At 41.9% G+C, this 23,427-nt stretch overlaps 1 protein-coding gene across 6 annotated transcripts in view; it reads right to left on the bottom strand.

Moving 5' to 3' along the window:
* ALDH18A1 (aldehyde dehydrogenase 18 family member A1) overlaps positions 1-23,123 on the bottom strand; it is a 34,677-nt gene extending 11,554 nt beyond the window's left edge. The window contains exons 1-11 of one of the 6 annotated variants that reach the window (XM_030950675.1): positions 23,077-23,123; positions 13,805-13,928; positions 11,344-11,561; positions 9,687-9,836; positions 9,492-9,596; positions 8,014-8,172; positions 7,405-7,495; positions 5,601-5,725; positions 3,065-3,209; positions 1,075-1,148; positions 325-424 (exon numbers count right to left, since the gene is read on the bottom strand). In XM_030950675.1, the coding sequence (XP_030806535.1) occupies positions 325-424; positions 1,075-1,148; positions 3,065-3,209; positions 5,601-5,725; positions 7,405-7,495; positions 8,014-8,172; positions 9,492-9,596; positions 9,687-9,836; positions 11,344-11,561; positions 13,805-13,898 (1,261 nt within the window). In that variant the 5' untranslated portion in view covers positions 13,899-13,928; positions 23,077-23,123. Of the gene's footprint in view, positions 1-324; positions 425-1,074; positions 1,149-3,064; positions 3,210-5,600; positions 5,726-7,404; positions 7,496-8,013; positions 8,173-9,491; positions 9,597-9,686; positions 9,837-11,343; positions 11,562-13,804; positions 13,929-17,001; positions 17,339-23,076 lie in introns of those variants that run through there. The other 5 variants (XM_030950674.1, XM_030950672.1, XM_030950673.1 and 2 more) reach the window with 5 other exon arrangements.
* Positions 23,124-23,427: the final 304 nt, after the last annotated feature.

Here is a 23,427-nt window from a genome sequence, read left to right as displayed (position 1 = left end):
AACATTACATTAACCAGCCCAGAAGATACTCACTTTGTTCATGACAGTAACAGAGATATTTGTTCCATTTTTAAAAAATTTTTTACAATACACTACTTGGTGTTTTGCACTGCCTCAGTATCTTCTCTGAAGAAGGCATCTGTTTTATGAATGAAGGAGGCTGCGGCTGTTTACACTGACAAGCTCTCAAAGTCCTGGGTTCAATAATCTGTATCAGCAATACTGCCCAATCCCAGGTGACAGAAGATTCTAGTCTGCTCATTTGTCTTGAGGCCCAGAGAGGTCCAAGATGACAGTATTACTATGGAAGGTTTGAAGCAATACCTTTATTTTCAGCCTCCTCTAAGTCCTTCTTGTTTGCCAAGAGAATTTCTTCCCTCTGGTCCGTTAGTAAGTCAGCAAGACGATAAATAATCTCTGCTCTCTGAAAGAGAAAACATTTTCTAAACTGACTCCTTACTCAAAGCCCATGCTGTTTGACACCTAGTTCCTATAGTCCATTTATGCTGACCACATCCTCTCACTATCTTAACCTTCCCGATACTTGGGCAGCTGATTTTTCCAGACCACATCACACTGAAAAAGAAGACCAAACACTGCTTCAGCCTTTACCTTGCTTTTTATTATCTTGCTTTCCTTTCCCAGTCTTCTTCACCAAACTCACATGTTCTTCCTTTAAGACTACCTTGTACCACATCATACTCACCTAGCTGCAAAGCAGTAATTGTCTACAGCTCCAGTTTTGTATATATGTTGTATGCTAAACTCAGGTGTGAATGGAGCAAGTTATTCCAGCCAATTCTTCAGCAGCTTGAACCACAATTCACTTCTGTGTGTTACTTGATGCTATCAAAATTATTTAAAACCCCACATGAAAGCTCATATTACTTCACAACCCCAAGGAACATGATCTTTTTGCTTTTATCAGCTTTAAGCAGGCTACAATACAAACAATGGATCTGACACAGAAATAATATATTCTTGTCCCAAGAGGTTCATTTATGTGATAAGCCTATGTTGTAAAACTTGCCACACATGCACATTATTAACAATTTGGTCATATTGTTCTGTCACCTGCTCAGGCTGTAGAGCCGCCAAGGTCCTGCCACCAGCTCGAGCCATTTCAGCCTGCTGTTCTACAGTAGGGCCTGCAAAAAAAACCCAAAAATATGGTATGCAGACAAAGTAACAGCACAGGCAGAAGTGAGCACTAGCCCATTTGTCTTCCAATTCTTTATTTAGAGCATGAAACAGTTTTTAACAGACAAATTCAAGAAAAATGTTGTATCCTAATACAGAAAAGTCTGTACCTGACACAAAAATACTGTTATGGTCCCTACATAAAGAATCATCACAAAGATTCTGTCTCTGTGTAACAGCAAGTGTGCAGCATGTATCAAAAAGGCTCGATAAAGTCCAAAAGAACAACAGAATAGCTAAGTCACTAGGGCATAGTAGGCTACTGAAAGAAAAGAGGCAAACTTTGAAAAGTTTAAGTATCCAGCTGAGGAATGTATGCGTGGGAACACACAAACAATAATGGAAACCAAAACCCTAGTAACAGCTTGCAGAAGTATTGCTTTCCCTGCCTTTCCATGTATGCATTTTAGAAGCAAGGTGCGGAAAACAGATTGCGTTTCTGTTTCAAGTCACCGTGTTCAGGTTGCATTTCTGCAAAGAATTCTCAAGTAGCTTGTGAAAAATTTGCCATTTTCAACTCTCCTGAAATAGCCTGTAAACCAGGTATCTTGAACCCAACTTCCATTTAAGAAGAGTCCCATGGAAACCTTCAGAGTAGAAATTATAGAGAGGTATAGTGGGAAGTGTAAGAAAAGAACATGTGGACATGAGAATAATTGTCACCCTGGTTTTTTAAGATTTTCTAGGCCTTCTGATACGGACATTCTTGTGGTGAACTTTCTCAGACACTTTCTGTAAACAACTGATTGTTTTGTCTTCTTTTATGGAGGAGGAGAAAGTTGATGGACTGATGGTTTAACCAGTGTCATTGGAGAGGTGTCACTGTTACCCTCCAATCTGCTGTCACTTTTGGAAAACTATAAATTTTGGAGTCAGAGAATAAACTTCCTCTTTCTTCCTTCACCTGGAGAACCGTGGTGTGCTTGCATTCTTGCGTGTCCGATAGCGACAAATAATTAGACTAATTTAAGACATCTTAAGCCAGCTTCTTGAAGTGATATAATACTTTACAAAATATGGCATTTTTTAGTATTCTTGGAGAAAAATTATGTATGTAAGCAGATACACTTGATTTTCTAAAGTTACTTGAATTTCCAAAGTAGAAGACAAAGAGATGACTGGAATAAAGAGCACAACAGTCCACAGGGACAGTCTTTTGCTACTTATAATATCTGTGACTCAGAACGGGACCACAAGATTAGAAGCTTTACTGCTGATACCAACTTATTATAGTGAGGCTAACCAAAAAGGTACTTGAGCATAATGACACCAAGTGCATTCAAAGGATGATCTGATATATTTATACAAGAAATCCATTAAGGATTACTATACACAAAGAAATTCACTTGGCTTAAAGTGAAAGTCAAAAGTACCACCCCAGTATCTATTCTGCTAAGGTGAGGGATCTTTGGTCTGATTTTATCCAACAATTATTACACAGTTCCAGCAATGCAGTGACAGGAAAACATTCCTACCTACCATACTAGAAGGCTGAGTCATAAAAGAAATTCATGATAAAAAATAAACCTAAACACTACCTTAGTTCAGTAGCACATTCTATATCCATATTCTCACAGTGAAATCATGGATACTTGATGATAACTCTTAAGACTACCAAAGGCAAAACTTCTACTCTACTCATTGCATTCTTCAAATGCAAGTCTGATGTACCAGTTTATTAGCTGGAGGGAAGAAGAGCAGGGAATTCAGCAGTTTCTACCCCTACTTCAGAAAATACCTTTCAAAACCCATTTTGCAAACAGAGAGTGGTTTTCCAGTTATTGCACAGCTCTAGACAAATTTTAACTCTAACTTTTGAGGAAATCTCCACAACTCTCAAGGTACACATTAACTCTGTACTCACCTGCAGGTTTTACCTCTGAAAAAAAAGTTCCTACTTTTTTCCCTTCTACAATATCTGTGATGACATGACCTGAGATCTTTGGGTGAGTTCCATTTGCAATCACTACTGAAGTGCCTCCTTGCAGGGCCCACAGAGCTGCTTTCACCTACAGGAAAGGACAGAGCCAGTTGCAAGAGATCCACTGGTTATTTCAATCACCACTCTCAACAAGACTTCTTGGTCCACTCTGATGGCCAGATTGATCGCTTATGCTTTCAAAGAGCATTCAACACACTTTGGGAATCTCTGAACTTCAGTGCTGGAATACTGGTATTTGCTTAATCCTTCTACAGTATGTTAAGTTTACATAACGATTAGCTCATTAGTAAGGGTCCTTTGAAATCCCTGTATACTGACTGGTCCTAAGATTAGCCTCTTGCAACATTTTTGAGCAGAATATTATTTCTCTCAAATCCCAGATGCTATCTGCTGAAGAGGTACTGCCAGTGATTTCCTTCATTTATTTTCCCAGTCAAGTATTTGCCAATATGGGCAACATTATCCACTACCTATATTTAATTATGCGTCATTTATTTAATTGCAAAAGCTTCTCTGCTTTGCTTCTATGCTTTCCTAATATGGTTCTACAATTTGGTATTACAGTCCACAGTCACTATGAGACACAAATGTCAGATAGGCCTATCCCATCAAATTCAGCTACCAAAAGATCATCAGCCGCTTCATTATTGCTCAAATGTCACACTAAAAACCAAGATTTGTTCTTTGAGCCACTATCTGTTTTCTATAATTGATGCTCCAGTTTTCCAAAAATGTCTCCTACATTCTCAACTGTAGCAAATTTTTGTTACAACACCTGCATCAAGATTTGCCTCTATGTGACTCAAAAGACACCAAGTAACTCTTACAGATTATTACTTTTACAATAAAGTGCTCTCTAACCTTGGCAGCTTTACCTTCAATACCTGGAATTGTTTAAATTATCCTAGAAGCCAGATAAAGGAAAGTCATTCCTGAATAAGCTTTGCACATTCCATAATTACAAATGCCTCCTCTTTTTGCCACCTTCCAGCCCATGCTCTGGTACCTAAGTGTGTGCCTTACCTGAGTGTTCAGAAAAGGGAATAATCAACAACATAACTGGTGAAGAATTTTACTTTGGTCTTTTCCTGCTTAGTCAAGATCTGCTTTGGTTTTTACAGACAACTTTCCAGATACGTCCCAGGGAAACGTGCAGCAATTTAATACTACAGCAGTGCATATCTCAGCCTCATGAGAGACATATGCTGAAGTCAAAACACACCCATGTTTATCTACTCACAGCAATGAATACTGAGACCACCTGACTACACAGGCCTAAAACCTGTTAGCCCTCCCACCTCTACTAATCTTGCGCTCAAAAACTGAAGTACCTTGGTCTCCACCAATATATCCTTCAGAAGCAAACAGTACATTGTATAAACTCAGAGAGGAGAGGGAGGTACCATATCAGAATTAAGAGACGGGGATTCCCAAAGTCTTTGAATTATCACATAAGTAAGAATTGAGATGGACTCCAACTTAAACCACAAAAATGCAGATCCAAATGTCACCTTTTAAAATCTACTTGAGTGTAATTCTTTACTTGCTCTTTTCAATTCACATCGACCTAAAAGAAAAGCAAAAGGAATCCACACACCATTTCAGGATACTCAAAGAATAGCTGAGGCTGGAAAGGATCCCTAGAAATCATATAGTCCAACTGCCTGCTCACAGCAGGGTCAACTACAGCAAGAATCATCCAGCCAGGTTTTGAACATCTCCAGATAGAGAAACCACGGGTTCTCTTGGCAACCCGCTCCAATGCTTCAGCAACCTCATTGTAAAATTCTCACATTTCAGTTTATTCACTTGTATTTCATTCTGAGCCCATGGCCTCTTGTCTGTTCCCTGGATACCACCAAGAAGAATCTTGTTCTGCCTTCTGTAAACCCTTCCCTCAGCTACTTATACCCAAACCTTCTCTTTTCCAGTGTAAACAATCCTAGCTCTCAGCCTCTCTTAGTGTGACAGCACTCCAATTCTTTAATCATATTCATGTCTCTCTGCTGGTTTCACTGTAGCATGCCATGTCCTTCCTGTACTGCGGTATCTAGAACCACACACAACTCTACAGATGTAGTTTCACCAGTGCTGAGTAGATGAAAGTAATAATTTTCCTCGACCTGATGGCTATGTTCTTTTCCATACAACCCTGGTTAGCCTGCTTTGCCCAAAGGCCATATTGCTGGTGTACATTCCATTTGGTGTCTACCAGGATCCCTATGCCCTTTTCACTGAACCTGCATTCAAGGCAGTCAGTTCTCCAGCTCATACCAGTGTCCCCAGGCATAAGACTCAGCATTTCCTGTTATTGAACTCCTAAGGTTCCTGCCTGCCCATTCCTGCAACCTGCCAAGATCCATCTGAAGCACAAGATCCATCCAGCAGCACAAAGCACAACCATCTCATGTAGCTCCCTCTCCTTCCCAATTGTGAAGTAATTGTTCCATATTTCTACCTTGGCTTCCATGCCACCCATTCCCACTCGGGATTTGGTTCCAAATGTTACAGACTGCTGATCTCCTGGGTAGAATATGTCAATAAGCTTTGCGTCATCAGACCCTGGAGGGCTGTCAAAGAGTCCTGAAATAAATCATAAAAATCAGTTATATACCTTCATGTCGAAAGCTCACCCATGAAAAAAGGAAAAAAAGAGAAAACAACAAAAGCAACCAACATGAGGCTAAAAAGCTGTGTTCCGCTTTATAGGATTGAAAACTTCCACTGAATCCTTCTTGTCATGGGACTGAAAGCACAAAATTCTTAACTGGCAGACCCAAAAGGTATAGGTTTATTGAAGACCTAAAAATAAGAAGCCAAAAGCCCACATGCTGAATAGCAGCAAGCAAGCTGGGAGGTAATGACATTTGGTTGAGGTTTGAGACATTTTGCAGCTTTCAGATGTTCAACATCGGGTCTTACATACACCTCAACTGAACTTACAAACCCTCAACCGAACTGGCAAAGAATAGTCCTCCTCACCAAACACTCAGACAATATTCTTGAAAGGTGGATTGCACAGTGAGAAAATAGGCAATTCAGAAACATGTAAAAAGGGTAACTATTCAATTCTACTAAGAAGGAACACAACACTACAGAGACATGCTCTTATTAGCATTTTTTAAAATCAAGTAATTTAATGTCACTACGCTTGGAGTTGAATGACACTTTGATTTACCCAACATATTAAACTTCAGCTCTACCACTACACTTCCCAGAAATGCTATGTGCAGAAAAACTGCCGCAACAAACTAGAGAGCAGAAGTGCAGTCTATCTGTGTCCATCCTTGATAGCTTGGGAAGTAGAGGACATCTCTCCATAAACAAGCTGTCACATTGAATGAATAAGCTTGGAGGAGAGGTGGGCTGGTTTTGGGTTTTTTTCCAAACTCTTTTGACTATTTCTAAGACAGTCATTTTGACTAGGATTAACCAGCTAGAACAGAATTAACCAGCTAGACTAGAATGAAACCCAGCTGCATTTGCTAAAAGAAACAGTGCTTATGGAAAGACACCTCTTTCCTCCTCAGGGCCACAAGCATGTGCTGAAGGCCAGGATCTACTGAAAGAAACCCATCTGGAGAAGACGAAAAGAATATGTGACTTAAGGTGATCTGGACTGCATTGATCTGAAACTGTACCCACTACCCTCGTCTCTCTAGAACAGGAAGTTCAACATCCATAGGTGACAGGCTTATGTCATAACAACACAGCTCAGAAGACTAGAGCAGTGTAAGTCAAAAGTAAAGGAGACAGAAAAAGCTAGCAAGACCCAGGTACCTGAAAAACAATGACCAGGACTTGCTATACACTGGTAATTCACTGACAGAACCTGCTGCCAGAAGAAACAAACCATTGTAGAATAGTATTTGGTTTATACTCCTGATTCAAGACGCATAGCTTTTATCCTGGATACTATTCCTGACTATCATACAACTCTGAGAAGCTATCAGAAGTACCATAGTACATGTGGTATTCTGGGATCTGGAACAGGTCTCAGGTTCACATGCATTCTCATCCACTCAGATTCAACAGTGTGTCAGTGTTTGGTTTGCAATGTACTACAATAACTCCTTAAGGCCTTTATGCAATGTTGATGCCACAGCATCAACATTGGGTATAGGCCTTAAGGAGTTGTAGTACATTGAAATTGTCCTTGAAAAACAGATGAACTGAAGAGATAAGTAAAACTGGAAAAGAGGTTGGTTTGACAATCTGACGTGTTTCACTAAAATCAGAAATTAAAGAAATTACTCACAAACCTTCCACATCTGAAAGTACAATCAGGAGATCAGTTTTCATTTCCACAGCCAGTCGTGCTGCCAGACTGTCATTATCCTTCACACTAATTACCTGCAATACACATGCATATCAGAAGCAGTGAATAGTGTGAGGAACTAAGATATATTTGGTGCCAACACAAAAAAGCAATTTACCTCAGCACTAACAAGTCCTTCTGTGCTACTTTTTTCACACCCACTGGAAACTTCGAAGGTGATCTTTGTGTGAAAGTACATAGCTTCAGTAAAGTGGTATCCAAATGACAAGCAGTGTCATCAGTACTTCCATTTATCCACCTTAGTGCCCAGTGACAGGGCAAGAGGCACTAACTGAGGCTGTTTAAGAAGGGGTGCTGCAGAGGCATGCTTGCTTTTGGTAAAGCAGACAATATTTGCCCCGGTTTCACCCCACAACACTGTATCATGCCAAATACAGAGAGTCTTCCAGTACTCTCTGTCCACATACTAATTCTGTATCTTTGTTTCTCTGCTGCAGACTTCAGAGGTCCCCTGTTATGGCATTAGTCAAGTACACATTATTGCTGCACCATCTGCAAGCAGGACCCCCCTCCATTGCAATACTTTACCCACATTTACCCCCTGCAGATCACTGTTTGGCTCTGGAGGTGGAACAACTGCATCGTTAGTGTTAATTATAGGGACAATATTCATCCTTAAAAGCTCATGTAATGTTCCATTTAAGTTGCGACGCTTCTGCTCATCGTGAAAATCCAGATTGGTGACTAAAATCTAAGAGGAAAAAAGAAACTATTTAGCCTACCACCTTTCCTGTAAGAACATCATATAAACTTATGTATTTACATGTCATAACAGAGCAGTCATGCCTTTTGGGTCACTACAGAAACAAAAGCCACATTTAAAAGATATAGAATACAAGTGAGAAATATTCTTTCCACAATATGAGCAGGTTTATTCCACTGAAGCCTGTAATAGCCTATCTCAAACTGGTAGGTCACACGTTCCAAGAATGAACTTGGAAAACAAGATCGAACATAGATGCTCATGATAACTACTAAGGCCCTGGACAATTCAATAGATTGCTCAAGATGCTGCCTTTCCAGTTTTTCCTCCCACTTTAATGTTCCTACTTGTAGTGAGCAGAAGGGGTGCTTTATATCAAAACTTTCTTCCACTCAGTAGAACTCACTTGCTCTTCTGAAATAATCTTGCCTCCTGCATGTAGACAGCACCCCTTTCTTTCAGTTGTTTTTTCTTTTAAGACAAAAAACACCCTCAATGTCAGCTCTGGAGAGATTTTTTTTTTTTTTACTCTGTCATTGGACATTTGAGAGCTAAGCAAACAACTCCACCACTCAAATGTACAATAGCACTTGGAATCAATGTGTATGCTAAGTTTTTTGGCATGGGCAATCAATTATTTTATATCAAAGGAATGATGGTTACCTACAGATTTGAAAAAGATTGCAATACAGCATGACCTATCATGATTTTTAGCTATGTTATAAACAATTTGGACATATTGGCTCTACCATAGTACAGTAAAGAGTTCCTCCAAGAAAACTTCATACTAGGCTCCTAAATTTGTTAAAAGTGTCTAAACAAATAAGGCCTTACAGTTAAAGCAATTTTGCGTTTTCAGAGCATCTAAGATAAGCAAAGCCTGTTTAAGAGTAATTCAACTGAGTAATTCAACTTGCAGCCTTTAGTATAAGACCCAGGCCAGGGATACATCATCCACAAGTTGGAAAGGTTCCAAGAGGAGATGGACAGCAAGTTCTGAAGTATGGATATGTACTTCTGTCAGCTTTACAGAAGGTGTTGCAGTTTAGCAACTTGCAGTTTTTAAACCCTCCCTTTGGACCATCAACTTCACGTTTTGTGAAGAGATCTTAACAGATGCTCCCTGCCTATAAAAGAGCAGGACACACCTGAACTCCAAAAAGAAAAAGCATAGTCATTTTATCTTAATAATAGATAACTCAGTTTCCAAAATATTTACCAAGGCATTCTTGATTAAGCTACCATTTATGTGACAATAATAAGCTCCAAAAGTATCAAGTCAATCTAGGAAAGAAGGAGTGCCTTACTTGAGCTGCACAGATGCTGTACTGCGTAAACATGGCCTCATACAGAGCCATTAATCCACTCTGTCCAGCTGCTGCACAGGCTCGGGCCTCCAAGACCGGAATAGCCTACAAAGACAAAGAACAGCCGTCAGGCAATGACTTGAACAGGTAGTACCCAACACTCAAGGAAAAGCAGGAGTGCCACCAGCCTCTCACCATATCTTTTAGCTGACTCTGGCCTGAATGAAGTGCTTGTCTCACACTCTGAGAAAGCAATATCTCATGACGCAACCGCTGCTTTCCAAAAGCTACAGCCCCACTGGTGACAATCATCATCTCTCGGCCCTGATTTTGCAGCATTGAGACCTGTAAGTACAGGAAATAAGAAACCGCGCCTGGCATATGATCAGTGAGAGCAAAACAGTCCTGGCTACTATAACCTTGTGCTCACCAATTCCTGCTGACACAAGGATTTTGATTTCTCTGTGGATGTGCAAATGAAGGGCAATCGCCCTTCATGATACTTCTGCACACTTCCCTAGCCACTTGGAAGCTATGCCAAGGACTGCATGCAATCTATAACTTCTTACAAACCTTCTTTTCACAATACCAGCTTTTGTGACAGAAAAATACTTGAATCCATCCATTCCCAAAGCTACCATTATACAGTAACTTTGAATTCTAGAAGTGAAGAGGCCAATTCCCAATAGTAAAGCTTTTGATTACTACTTCCTTACATGTATCTGGACAGATTCCTTACAAAGCCCCAAAGCTAAATGTCTTACATGAATTTAATGTATTAGCTTAACTTTACTTCCCAGAAAGGACATGTCCAGTGCTCACCAAGATAATCCTTTCATTTTGGAGAAGAAATACATGAGTTGATCCCATCAGTTTTTCCTACAAGTAATGAGGTTTCAGGCTTTTCTTTGGAGGAACTCTGCTAATGCTCAGGTGATCAAGAAGGGTTGACTCATTTTGCAGAGTTCACATCCTTCAGCGCCACCTTCCCACTACAGACAACTAATGCCCCATGTCTTACTTATTGCACAAAATCATCACTGTGCAGATTTCTCCCTCTATACTGGGTTTGGCCAAGATGGAGTTAACATTCTTTACAGGGGTCTGTATGATACTGTGTTTCAGATTTCAGTTCTAAAACAGTTTTGGTAACATTCCAATGTTTTGCCTATTGCTAATTAGTGCTTGCACAGCATCAAAGCCTCATCTTTCCCCCATGAGGAGCAGCACTAGCACTGTCATCAAGGCTTTCCTTGTTCCACTATGTTCGATCCCAGCAGGGAAGGTAGCAGCTGGACACAAAGTTCAGAGAGGACACATTTGAGACAGCTGACCTTAAACTGGCCAAAGGGACTTTCCACATCATATAATGTCACACACAGTAAGAGAGTTGCAGAATAGCAAGATGCAGGAGGTTATCTTCCAAGGTGGCCACAACTCAAGAACTAGCAGGGCATTGGTCTGCTTGTGTGAGGTAGCAATTGCCATCACAGATTTCTTTTCCCCTCTCCTTGACTTATTAAACTATCTTTATTTCAACCCATGAGTTTTCTGACTTTTGCTATACCTGTTTTCTTCCCAATCCCACTGGTGGTGGGAGCAGGCGAGGGGAGCAAACAAGAATCTGTGTGGATGCTTAGCTGATAGTCAGGAGCAACCCACCACACCTCCAAAAAACAATTTACTGAGTTACGTGGTTTATAGTACTGCAGTATAGAGGGTTGAACAGGGAAAGGTTAACATATTGTTTTAAAGAGTATCAATATTTTATGATGGTTTACTACAATCTTCTGCAGCATCCAACAGTCACTGAGTACCTGAAGTAAACACAAATGTTCAGTCACAGAATTACCTGCTCTACAATAGAAGCCAGCCTCCCAAGGGCCAAGCCACACTCATCCCCTCGAGTAACAACAGCACTACCCAGCTTCACCACAATCCGTTTTGCATGCTTCAGCTCACTGCGGTGTGCAAATGATTTTCCATGTGCACGGCTGAGTGGCACAGTGATAAATGGAATGTTGCTCCAACAACGGATGGATTCATTCCTTAATCTTTGGCAAGGGAGATCTGTGGACAGAGAAAGAAAGAAAAAAAACCAAACCAGTTTTAAGTGTTTCACTGAGACTTTTGACCCTTCACAATACACTTCCCAGTAACTGAGAATGAGAAGCTAGCTTTCAATTCACTAAAACAAAGTGAGAAACAGGAGTATCTGAGCAGCATTAACCATCCCTAAGGTACAGAAGGCAATATCCCATGCAACACAGAGCTCTGACTCTGGGAATCTAGAATACCAAACTGAAAGACACTGTAAAAAAGCCCATATAGCTTACATCTCAAGGACTAGATTTGAAAACAATCTACTTTGCTTCGCCTCATTAGATAACAGTTTCAGAGAGTTTTCCTGTCTGAAGTAGCACAGAAAGCCTGATTTTTAGAAAAGAAACATAGCTTCTACAACATCTCTAAGCCAGGTATTTTTGCACATTGCTCAACTAGGGAAAATGAAGGGGCATGACAGATATACGAACTCCAAGTCACATGGTGACATGGTGTTGTTTAAGCCCTTGAACAGGTCTCTTGAAGATGTGTTTGTGCTCCAAGCCTGTCAATGTTCAGGAGGCATTTGGACAATGCCCAGAGTGTGCTTTAGCTTTCGGCAGTCCTGAAGAATCAGGCTGTGGGACTAGCTGACCACTTTAAGTGTCTTACAACTAACTATTCTATTCTAGTCAATCCTAATTAATGTATCATCTGAAGATGCAGAGGCATCTTTACAAGTCAGTGAACATTACACCTTACTATTTAGTACTACTATTTAGTATTTGCCTAACCTACACAGTATAATCAGAAAGGAGTTTATTTCCAGTTCTCTTGGCTTCAGGGTTTAGAAGGTTCCAAGAAGGTAGCTGTTGAGAGCTAACCAGTATCTGAAAAGAAACCCTTTACTTTTTCAAAGAAAAATAAGGGAAAAGACCACAGTTCTCGAACAAGCAGAGAATTCAATTCATCCCCGCTAAAGTCCTAATCATTACTCTTGCTCTATGGCCACATAAATCTACGTCTTTTAGTCATTTACACTGGACTGAGATGTGAAATTGGCTCCCACGTTACACATGTAAAACATTTACGGAGATGCAAGTCCATGAATTTGCTCCACATGCAATTAGGAAGGAACTGACATAGCCATCCAGTCCAGGTTTTGGACAAGTAGGCTTAAAGGGATTCCAGTTTTTATAACCCATACCTGTCAACAGTTTCACTTCCTTAATAAAGAAAGGGACACATATGAAACATACTCCAGTATTTGGAACTGCAGATCCTTCATTGTGTAGCCTGCACAAGGCTTGCTTCTCAGGAGTAAAGAAGCAGAATTTCAAAACACACAAGCTGAACAGAACAGGAAAAAAATGTGGAGAACAAACAGAAAACAGTGGAGAACAAAAAAAAAATCCCTGTCATAAATGATGACTCCAGCTTTAGACCACAACTGATGAAGTGACAGGAGTCGCTCCACTGCTGGATACTACCAATACTTGGGAACAACCTTCTCATAGGTAGCACTGTGAAAATTACTGACTTCAGAAAATGAGCAATACTTAGAAATGTTACAAATACAGAAGTCAACAGAGCTGTAGCTCATAAATAAAAAGTTTAGAATTTTCAAGATTTTAACATCTAATTCATATAGTTATTAATAAAAGAAAACTATTAACAGACAGACCAGTGGGAAATAATTCTTGCATGCAATGGTAAACAGCTACTCTCTTGATCTAATGGAGTTTATCTATCCTTACCTTTCGTATTTCAGACCATTAATCAAGCAGGCACTGAACGGTTCTCTTAAATTAGGTTTTCAGGGAAGAACTATTAACAGGGCACCTATGTATTTAAACTATATAAAACCTGCATGCACTTTCCACTTGAATTTAATCCAAGTAAATTTGAGTTTTGCCCTTTGCTTTACTCAAGACATCTGAAAATGCAGGAGCAGACACAATCAGATCTTGTTTTCCAGGAATGTATGAGGTTGAAATAAGGAACTTTTTACAGCAGCAGTACTTTTACAACTTTTTTTTCCTTGAAATGTATGTCAGAAAGAAAAATACAGACATCCAGCTGAATATTACTGAGTTAAGGGAGAAAGTAACATTGAGAAAGTAGAGCTTCAACTACAGCTCACTTCAAAGGTTGTAAGTTTTCAATGACGTTAATGAGGTGGTTTTCCTTCCAGCATAGGAAAGAGCAGAGGCATGCCCAGACACATACTGACCAACATGTTAGAAATGTGTGCTTTCTCTCATACATACATAAACGAGAAATGGCTGCGGTGACATGTGGCGGTGAGACAAAGCACCATCCAGGGGAACGGACAAGAGGGCTCAGAGCAGCTCGACACAACATTTTGAGATGCCTTCTGCAAATCAAGGATATCTGCAAGTTAAAACGAAGGGAGGATGGGTAAATAACAAGGACTTTTCATCTATATTTCTCTCCTTGCCCACTCCCTCAGTCCAACTCCTCTTTTCCTGTACCATTTTAATACAATTTCCTCGTGCCAACTATCCATTTTGCAGAATTTGCACACAGACTATGATATAGAAGAACCGAAGGCCCCTCTTCCTTACTTGCTGCCAGATCTTTATTAAAGGTAAAGAATAAAACATGGCCCCCTGAGAAGGGAAAACACTATTAGCGAATGTACCTACAATGGATAAAAGTAGTATTTTTTTCATGGAGAAGCCTGGAAGAAAAAGATAAAAGTAGAGAGGTTCTATCACACAGACTTCTCTGTACACTTCACAACAGAGCATCTTACTATATTTCTCATAAATCTCAGCCCTATTCAATAAAGGAAATATGCTCATTCACTTTTCCCTGAGCACTATCAAATTACTTATCCGTGATTACAAGTAAAGACACAAATTTCCAAGCACTTGGCATTAGTTTCCCTTGATTGAACCTTTAAACACTCAGGATTCTTCTAACTCTAAAGTTCACTAGAGTAAGTACACAGCAAACAAGGGATATACAATTACCCATCTCTTATGACAGGTCTAGTTCAAGTAATACATCCAGTTTCACCATGGAAACAAACGACATTAAGATGAACCCAGTTCTCCCAGACAGACAGTATTTAAACCACAAAACCTCTCCTTCCCCTTTTACAAAATTTTCCTTCCTTTCCTTGCTTTCAATCCATTTTCCAGCAACATTGAAATAAAGCAAAAAAACTGCACAAACTATGGTACAGAGGAAGCATTGAAAAGAGGACACTTGAAGAGGCCTCATTAGTCTGCATCAGGGTACTCTTATCCCTCATTAAAATCCTTACCAAAATATACGCATCTACATTAGACAAGGCAGCCACCAGCACATTACGCTCCTCCTGTTTTGTCTAGTAAAGCTTAGATTGCATGGCACTTCAATAATATTAATCTGCAATGTCCTTCACAGTTCTGTATCTCCAGGATGAGGCAGACAAAGGATTCTGAGCAGATCATGCAACGCTGTCACAAAGTTCTCTTCTCATAACAGGGTAAGCTTAAAGCAAGAGACCAGTAGTACCTAGACAAAGGTTACCCCTTTGAACCCTTACCAGACACCTCATGCACCTGCCTCCGGGGCTGCACAATTTCCCACTATTTATGTTTCAACTTTCCACCTTGAAACTCACCTTGACCTCTTCTGTTAGACACTGTCTTCTCGAAGGGGTCTTAGCTGGGTCTCAGAGAGATGCTCCAGATCCAGCAGCTCCTGACATGAGCTGGCAAACACCAGGTTCTTTATCCAGACCCCTTTCCACAACAAGCACCCTGAGTGGAACTGCCCAGTCCTCTTCAGCTCCCTCTACAGACTATGCCCCTTAAAGGACAGAAACAGGCACGCTACCGGAAGTTTCACCTCCAGACACCTCCTCTTACCTCTCCCATCAGACCTTCAACTCCTGCTACAGTAATAACCTCCTGGCGCTTTGCTATCACAGAACACAGACCCACATTGGCCAGATCAAACTGTGCCATCTCTTTTGCTGCTCCTACTGATCTGCTGGAGAACCACTTCACATTCTCACTACAGGCTGCTTGCAGCTAAAAGCAACCTTTTCCTTCCGGAAGACTGTCTCTCGTTTCCCTTTGCCAGAGACAACTTTGCTAAAAGCAGGCAGACAATGAAGAGTGAGAAGTGTCAGTGTGGATCTTTTGAAGGAAAAAGATTATAAAATATATATATAAAATATATTCAAAATATGTTTTTGAAACTGGGTTGTGAGAGAAGGCAAGGACAGCAAGTTAGCAAGAAAACAGGGAGTTTAAAACAGCAGCAAGTATCAGTATGTGAAATGGAAATGGATGGTGCCTGAAACCACAGACAGAGCACAGTTTATGGTACGTAACTACAGGCTTTCTTTCAGGCTAATCAAACTCTTTCTCTCCTCTCACTCAGTCAAGGATTTAAAGTTAATTTTAATCCTCATTTTCCAATCCACTCACATTTCCACCACTTCCATAGCTGGAAGGGTTCCGAGATTCAGTGACAGAAAAATAAAAAAAGGTGTAGAATTAAAAACAATTTTTTAAAAAATAAAACTTTCCTGCCTTACATGGAGGAAGCAATAAAAAAAAAAAAGCAAAATGCATTATTCAGGTATTCCCCCTAGCATCAGCTTAAATTTTTTTTTCCACTACCAGAAGAACCTAATTCTTCCAAACTAGTCTCCAAATATGACCTTTAAAAATATAATTTTCCTATTATCTTTTTAAATAATGAAAGTTATCCTTGTATTATTGCTCACAGAAAGCAATACCATGACCTAGTTTTCATGTACTTATTATCATAAAAACAGCTGTTAAGTAGCATAGTTCATTTAGATGCTGCTCCAGATCAGTGTAAAGAGACTTAGTTACCCTCCAAAGCAACCAGCGATCTCAAATTCTAAAATTTGTGTCTTGAAAACCAGAGTCTATAACACTACTAGTTCAGTCTGTTGGCTGCAGAGCTATAGCATGTCCACAATTACTTTTAGTGAATTGATTAAACTAAATAAACTGTTTTCACAGTTTTAGATATAAAGGCAAATATCTGAGCATTAAAACATGCCGCAAGTGAAAAAATGTGGAAGTCAAACTCTGATCGATAGAACTATTTTGCAAAACACTTAAGCACAGAAATAGAGATAAAACAAGTTCAAAGGAAATGCACATAATTTCTATGAAGTAAGTCTTTCCCACAACACAAATTTTAAGTCCTCGGTAACATTAGGAGGCTTTTATTATTTAAACCGCTTCATTACTTTACCAACTGCAAGGGGGGAAAAAACCCCAATGTGAAGCTCTTCCTGCAAACTTTAACCCTAGAAACATTCCCAGAGAGAACCCAGTTCAGAAGAACTGACTAAAATAAATGAAAATTTCAAATAAATGGTCTTTAGTGCAGCTTGCATATAGGTTCACCGGGGTTCGGCAGATGGTATACGCGCAGAGAAGCGGCAATTCAGAGCAGCAAGTACCATGCGATTCCTTTCTCTCAAGAACGCATCCCAGCAGTACAGTGCGGTCACGGCAGTACTGCCTGGCGCGGCAGAGCAGCACCTCGTCCTGGCCTCGGAACCCTTCCGAGTGCTTCACAGGGCAGTACCTGCAGGAGCCTGGTGTTAGTCCATTCTGCCAGATCCAGCCTATAACCGAGCTGTGCAGCACAGGAGGGGCTGTAGAGCAGCAGCGGCGGCGGCAGGGCCGGGCCCTCGGCGCCCCCCTGCGGAGCGGTGGCCGCGGGACCGCGCGGCTCTCCCCTGCGCCCTCGGACCCCGCGCGCTCCGCGGGCCCACGGAGCAGCACGCGCAGCAGCCCGGCCACTCACGGGCGCGCTCCCGCCGCCGCGGCCCCGCTGACCCACCGCAGCCAATCCCCGCCCGGAGCGGCCTCGGCCGCAGCCAATCCGCGGCCGCGGCAGCAGCCACGTCACCGAGCACCGCCTCGCCGTACCCGCCCGCGCTCCTTCCCCCCGGCGCTAGCGGTAGATGATGTAATTCCACTCCACGTTGCAGCACAGAATCCTGGCCTTTGTAAATTACAGCATTAACAACTGTTTAGTCTAGCCCCAGACTAGTTCAGACAGCCCTACCCAAAGCACAAGCTGCTGAGCCATCTCCCACAGCGGCCTCCCTTAACCTGGATTCTCCTTGCTCTCACATGTTTGCTGTCTGGTGCACAGCAGATAAAAGGGATCTGCAGCCAATCTTCTGAGACTGGCTTTAGCTCCTTAAACCGTTTACATCCTTTCTTTTCTCCACTGCAGCCCAAACCTCTTCACAAGTGCAAGAGTGCTGGCTTTGCTCTCCACTTACTTCCCATATCCCATTTGAAGTCACTTCTAAATTACGGGAATTGGGGTAATTTAGAATCATAGAATATCCTGAGCACTGAAGGACTCACAGAGATCATCAAAGTCCAGCTCCTGGCCCTGCATAGGACAGCTCCAACCATCACACCACATGCCTGAGAGTCGTCCAAATGCTTCTTGAGCTCTGTCAGCCTTGGGCCCATGACCAGGGCCTGACCACTCTCTAGGGGATGAACCTTTTCCTAATGTCCAGCCTAACTGTCCCTTGACACAGCTCCGGTGGTTTCCTCAGGTCCTGTCGCTGGTCACAGAGAGCAGAGGTCATTGTCTTGTCCCTCCACTGCCCCTTGGGAGGAAGCTGCAGAGTGCCATGATGTCTCCCCTCAGACTCCTCCAGACTGAACAAGATAAGAGCCCTCAAAAGCTCCTCGTATTTCCTCCAGGCTTTCCCTGGAGACCTGTCACCATCTTTGCAGCCCTCTTTTAGATGCATCCCTGACTGCAGTTGCCTTGGATGCAACCAATCCACAATTATGGTGGCCCTAATCCAACTCTAAGCGTCACATCTACACAGCTAGGAAAAGCACTGTCAGCTGCCATAGGCACTGCCGGGTGCTTTAGATCCCTCCAGGGATGGTGGGTCTATCACTGCTGTGAGCAATGGTCAGCAGTGCCTGACCACCCTTTCTGTGAAGACATTTTTGCTAATATCCAACCTAAACCTCCCTTGGCACTTCTTGAGGCCATTTCCTCTCATCCTGTCACTGGTTCCAGGGGAACAGAGCCAGACGCCCACCTGGCTGCATCCTCCTGTCACGGAGGATGGCACAGAGCAAGGTTTCCCCCTGAGCCTTCTTTTTCTACAGGCTGACCCCCCTCAGCTACCTCAGCTTCTCCTCATGACACTTGTGCTCCACACCATCCCCTAGCTCTAGTCCCTTCTCTGGACACGCTGTAGTCCCTCACTGTCCTTCTTACAGTGGAGAGCCCCAAAATGGACTTCAGGATTAAAGCTGCAGGCCTCACCAGTGCCCAGTGAAGGGCAGTGGTCACTGCCCTGGGCATGTGGCCACAGCACGGCTGACACAAGCCAGGTGCCATTGGGGTTCTTTGTCACGTGGGCTCATATTCAGCCAGTTGACCAGCACACCCTGCCCTTTCCTGTCATTCTTCCCCCAGCCTGGAGCACTCCATGGGCCTGTTGTCATCCACGGGCAGGACCAACTTCACCTTGTTGACCCCCATACCACTGGTCTTGGCCCATCAATCCAGCCTGTCCAGATCCTTCTGGAGAGCCTTCCTGCACAACAGCAGACAAGCATTCCTGCCCAACTCAGTGTCATCTTCAAGCACGCATCACTGCAATTGGTAGAAAGCACAAATCTACAGCTTTTCATCTTCAAAGACACCACCAAATCCACAGTAATGCCCCAGTTTAACTCAGACACTAGTTATACTGTTTCCTGTCCTCACCTATGTTATATTACCACTGTTATATTCCTATTAGAACTCAAATAAATTCCAACAGTATCAATCCCCATATTGTTGCAAGGGAGTTGCTCTGTGGGCTATTTTTGTTTATTTGTTTGGGGGGCTGTTTATTTTTTAGTTTGTTTTGTTTTCTTAAATTGTAAACATCACCTTCTGGGATCAAGTAACAATCTTAAATGAAGGTCTCAAAATTGCAGAGAAAATTTCACAAAGAATGTAGAATATTCAAGTGGTGGGAAGTGGAGTTCAAGACATTTGGAAAAAATTCAGTGTCTCAAGAATTAACAGAAAATCCAACTCACAATTATCTGACATTAACATATCACTCTCTCCAAACAAGGGAAATTAAACAACTCCCCCAGCTCCTGCTAAAAAGAAGAAAAAATACCAAAACCATAAGATCCTCCCCATCCTTCTCCCCCCAAAAACCCCAAACAAACAAAAAAAACCCATACCCCAAAAATAAGGTAATCATAAGGTCTTTGTTAGAAGACTATCTGGAGATCTTTACTTTTCCAGAAGTGGAATTTGGTTTAATCATCATAATGCATGTAAGCCCTGCTCTCCCCTCCTCCCCACTCCAATTATTAGCAATTGCAGAGTAAAACAAATGACAACACCAGAATGTTGGTCACTCACAAAAAAATTAGAATGGTAACTAAAGGTATATCACAACAGTTGACTTATTTTTTCTTGTATTAAGACAAGCCTTTTTTCTATATTAAGTCAAGACTTTTAGGAGGTGGACTTTGCTGATCCTTGTAGGTCCCTTCCAACACAGAATATTCTGTGATTCATTTCAAAAAGCTAACAAGAAATGGAAATGCTCTCATTTTAAGCTCACCTGGCCAATTTTTAGCATGTGCAACTTCTATGAAATGTGCTTCCAAATAAAAAGCAACAGGTTCCCCATAACCATTGCAGATACTGAAGAGCTGCTTTTCTTTTTCAGATACTCAAATAGATATTGAATTGGTAAGAGAAAATGCATACAAAATAAATCAGTACTTTCATTTGCCACATGAAATCAGGAGCTTTTATGGAAGGACCCTTGTTAGTGGCAGGGAATCCCAGATTTCCTATGTGGTCAGCAGTTACTTACCTTGGTGTACTTCGCAAGCATACTAAGAAGCGAGCAATGTAAAACTGCAGTTTCAGACAGTTAAAGGTAGTGAACCTTCAGTAATCCTAAAGAGAGCTCCATCTTCAAGAAAAAGCATGGAACTATCCTAATGGTAATAACCATATGTGTAGGCACACATGCTTCAGTCCACCTGCCTGCATCCCAGACATAATTGCAAGAAACACAAGTACATCTCTGTGCAAATATTTTATTCCCCAGCTAATTAAAAAGACAAAAAGGAAGAAAAAAATCACAGAGTATCTGCTTTAATAAAACTTTCTAAGTGAGGAACGTAAGGATAGGTTAATTTAATCAAGCATGATTAAACCACTAATAAACCTCAAGATAGGATTAAATAGCATCTTTCAAGCATTTCCTTCTTCCTAACATCTCTTTACTCTTGCCTCAATTAAATCTTGCTACTTTCTTCTACCACCTGTGTTGAGCACTGGTTGCACCAGCTGTTAAAGTAAAGATGATACAACTAGCATCCCATTCTATTCCAGTTTCCCTACATCCAGGTTGTACAATTGCCAGACATCGCATAAGTAAACAAATAAAATAAAACAAGCTCATAGGCAGAACAGCAGTCTATCAGATGCCCAGATAAAGTACATGTGTAGGACAAGAAAGCAATCAAAACTAGTAGAATACTCTCCTAGTTTCCAGCTTTGTGGAGACTAAGGTTATTCACCTTCATACGACTGATGATTTTACAGACTTGCAGTGCAACTACCTCCTCATTCCTCCATCTGCTGTCATGCTCAAGTTGTCCCTGAACAACCACTTCTGCCACCCCTTCTGATCAAAGCTGCAATTCCTGTCCCCAAGCAAGACAGCTTGATCATGGTAATACTCTGGTCAGAGACTAACTGACCCACCCATCTATACAAGTGAATATTAGCACCAGAAAGAGAGAAGCACAGCAATTCCTTAGACTACACTGCCATTAAGACATCTGCATAGGATGCTCTTGCTTTCCTTATATCAGGGCTATTTCATATATATGTAATGATCTCCACTGCTCTTCCTCCACCTCCTTGATTAGTGCAAACACAGTGCCACATGCTAGCCAAGGGAGAGTCCAGAACGGCAGTAGAGAACAGAGTACTCAAATTTGGATGAAGGATTAATATACTGGCATAATATGGTCTTTTATTCTGCAATTCATTCCTTAAGTGATAATTTCTACTATTCTATTTACTTTTTTCTTTTTCACTACATCTTGAACTGACTTTTCAGAGTATCATGCACAGTGACTCTCAGATGTTTTCTTCCCCAGATGCTGCAGAAAACCATAAAAATACCATTGCTTTTGTATTCCTAGTAAAACAACGCGCAATAAGAACAGTTGAACAATTACTGAAGCTAAGCTTGAAAGATGCTTACTTTGCTATTGAACACAATTTTTATGACAATCATGACAAAACAGTAGCTTAGAAGAGCAAGTAAATACAGCAAAAAAATAAACCAGCAAAGCAGTTTACACAACAAAAAATATTCACTGACACAAATATGGAATAGGCCATATTGTTTCCAAAGTGACTGAACATAAATAGTTTACTACAGAGCAGAAAAGAAGAAAAGTTTATTTTAACCCTTCGTAAATTTCTTCTCAGTATCCTCAAGAGCAAATCTGGGAAGAGGAAGAAGGTAAACACTCGAAGATACCCATCGATTTTAGGGTACAGCATCGGCATAGGCATAAGCAGGTGGAAAATTTTTATAAGCATATGGAAATATTTGCGTTATTTTTCATTTAAAAAAACTCTTCACTTCATAATATGGACACAGTTGTCAAATAATTCTGGTAAACCATTTAAACTTTGCTTAAGTCTCCATTATCTAGAGTTTGATTACTCTTTCCAGAGAGCTATCAGGTTACTTAAAAAAACCTCTAATCTGATTCTGTTCTGTCTACTGTGAAGAAACAGTATGTGAAGAACACAGGCTTATCACAAAGTTGGGTGAAAACCTAGGGAGTGACTGTTAGCTGTCATGCAAGCGTCAGGAGGATTTAAATACATTCTTCGGGCATAGAGAAATCTTGTAACTAGGCACAAGAGATCGGCAAGGAAAAAGAAACCTCTAGAGGAGCAACAGCTCTGCTCTCACAGATCTCCGGATGGATGAGGCCCGTGCAGCTCTTACCAGTTCGTCGGGTGCTCGCTGGGGATCAAACTGGAATTTCACACTGCCGGGAACTCCCCGCAGCAGTAACGCTCTGAGACCGCCGAGAAAAAGCGACCCCGAATCTGTGCAGCTCTGGAGAGTCTGCGGGGTCTGAGAGATCGGCGGTGTGCGGTGCACCCCAGCAGTTCTAAGGCTGAGCTCACTTCTTTCCCCCAGAGCCCTCAACCTTCTATCACGGGCGACGCAGCAGCCGCTCCTGGTTCTCCACGCGGAAGGGGAACGGGCAGCACCGACGAACGGCGGCCACCTCCCAGCACGGGACCGCCCCTCCACCAAGGAACCCCGCGCTCCCTCTGCCACCTCCGCCCGGCGGGCCGGGTCGAGCCGAGCCGCAACCCCACGCCCAGCCCACTTCTCCGCTCCGGGCACGACCGAGGCCACTGTGGCCAGCTCAGCTCGGCGCTGCCCAGCCCGGCTCGGTACGTCCCCACTCACCCGCCTGGCTGTGCACGGCGCGGCCCGGCTCCCCGCTGCCTCCCGTCGCTTCCGGCCCCACCCCGCCCCGCCCCCGGCTTCGAAAATTGCTCCTGCTTTGAAATTTAAATGATGTCTTCTAAAGAAACGAGGGATATGTTTGAAAAGGATTTAAAAATTACCTAGTAAAGATGGTCTCCACTTGGACAGTGTAAAAACAGACCTACTGCCTCAAAAAAGGGAGATGTTGGAAAGAAGGCTCTAGCTAGAATGCTGGCAGCAGAAAAAGAGTTTTGTCTCCTTTGACATGGAGTACGAACACTCCATTCCTGTACATCCGACATATGAGTCTGCCTTGTGTGTGGTAATGTC

The sequence above is a fragment of the Camarhynchus parvulus genome, chromosome 6 (assembly GCF_901933205.1).
Source record: "Camarhynchus parvulus chromosome 6, STF_HiC, whole genome shotgun sequence".
Classification (NCBI taxonomy): domain Eukaryota; kingdom Metazoa; phylum Chordata; class Aves; order Passeriformes; family Thraupidae; genus Camarhynchus; species Camarhynchus parvulus.
This window is presented reverse-complemented; position numbering and strand designations above follow the sequence as displayed.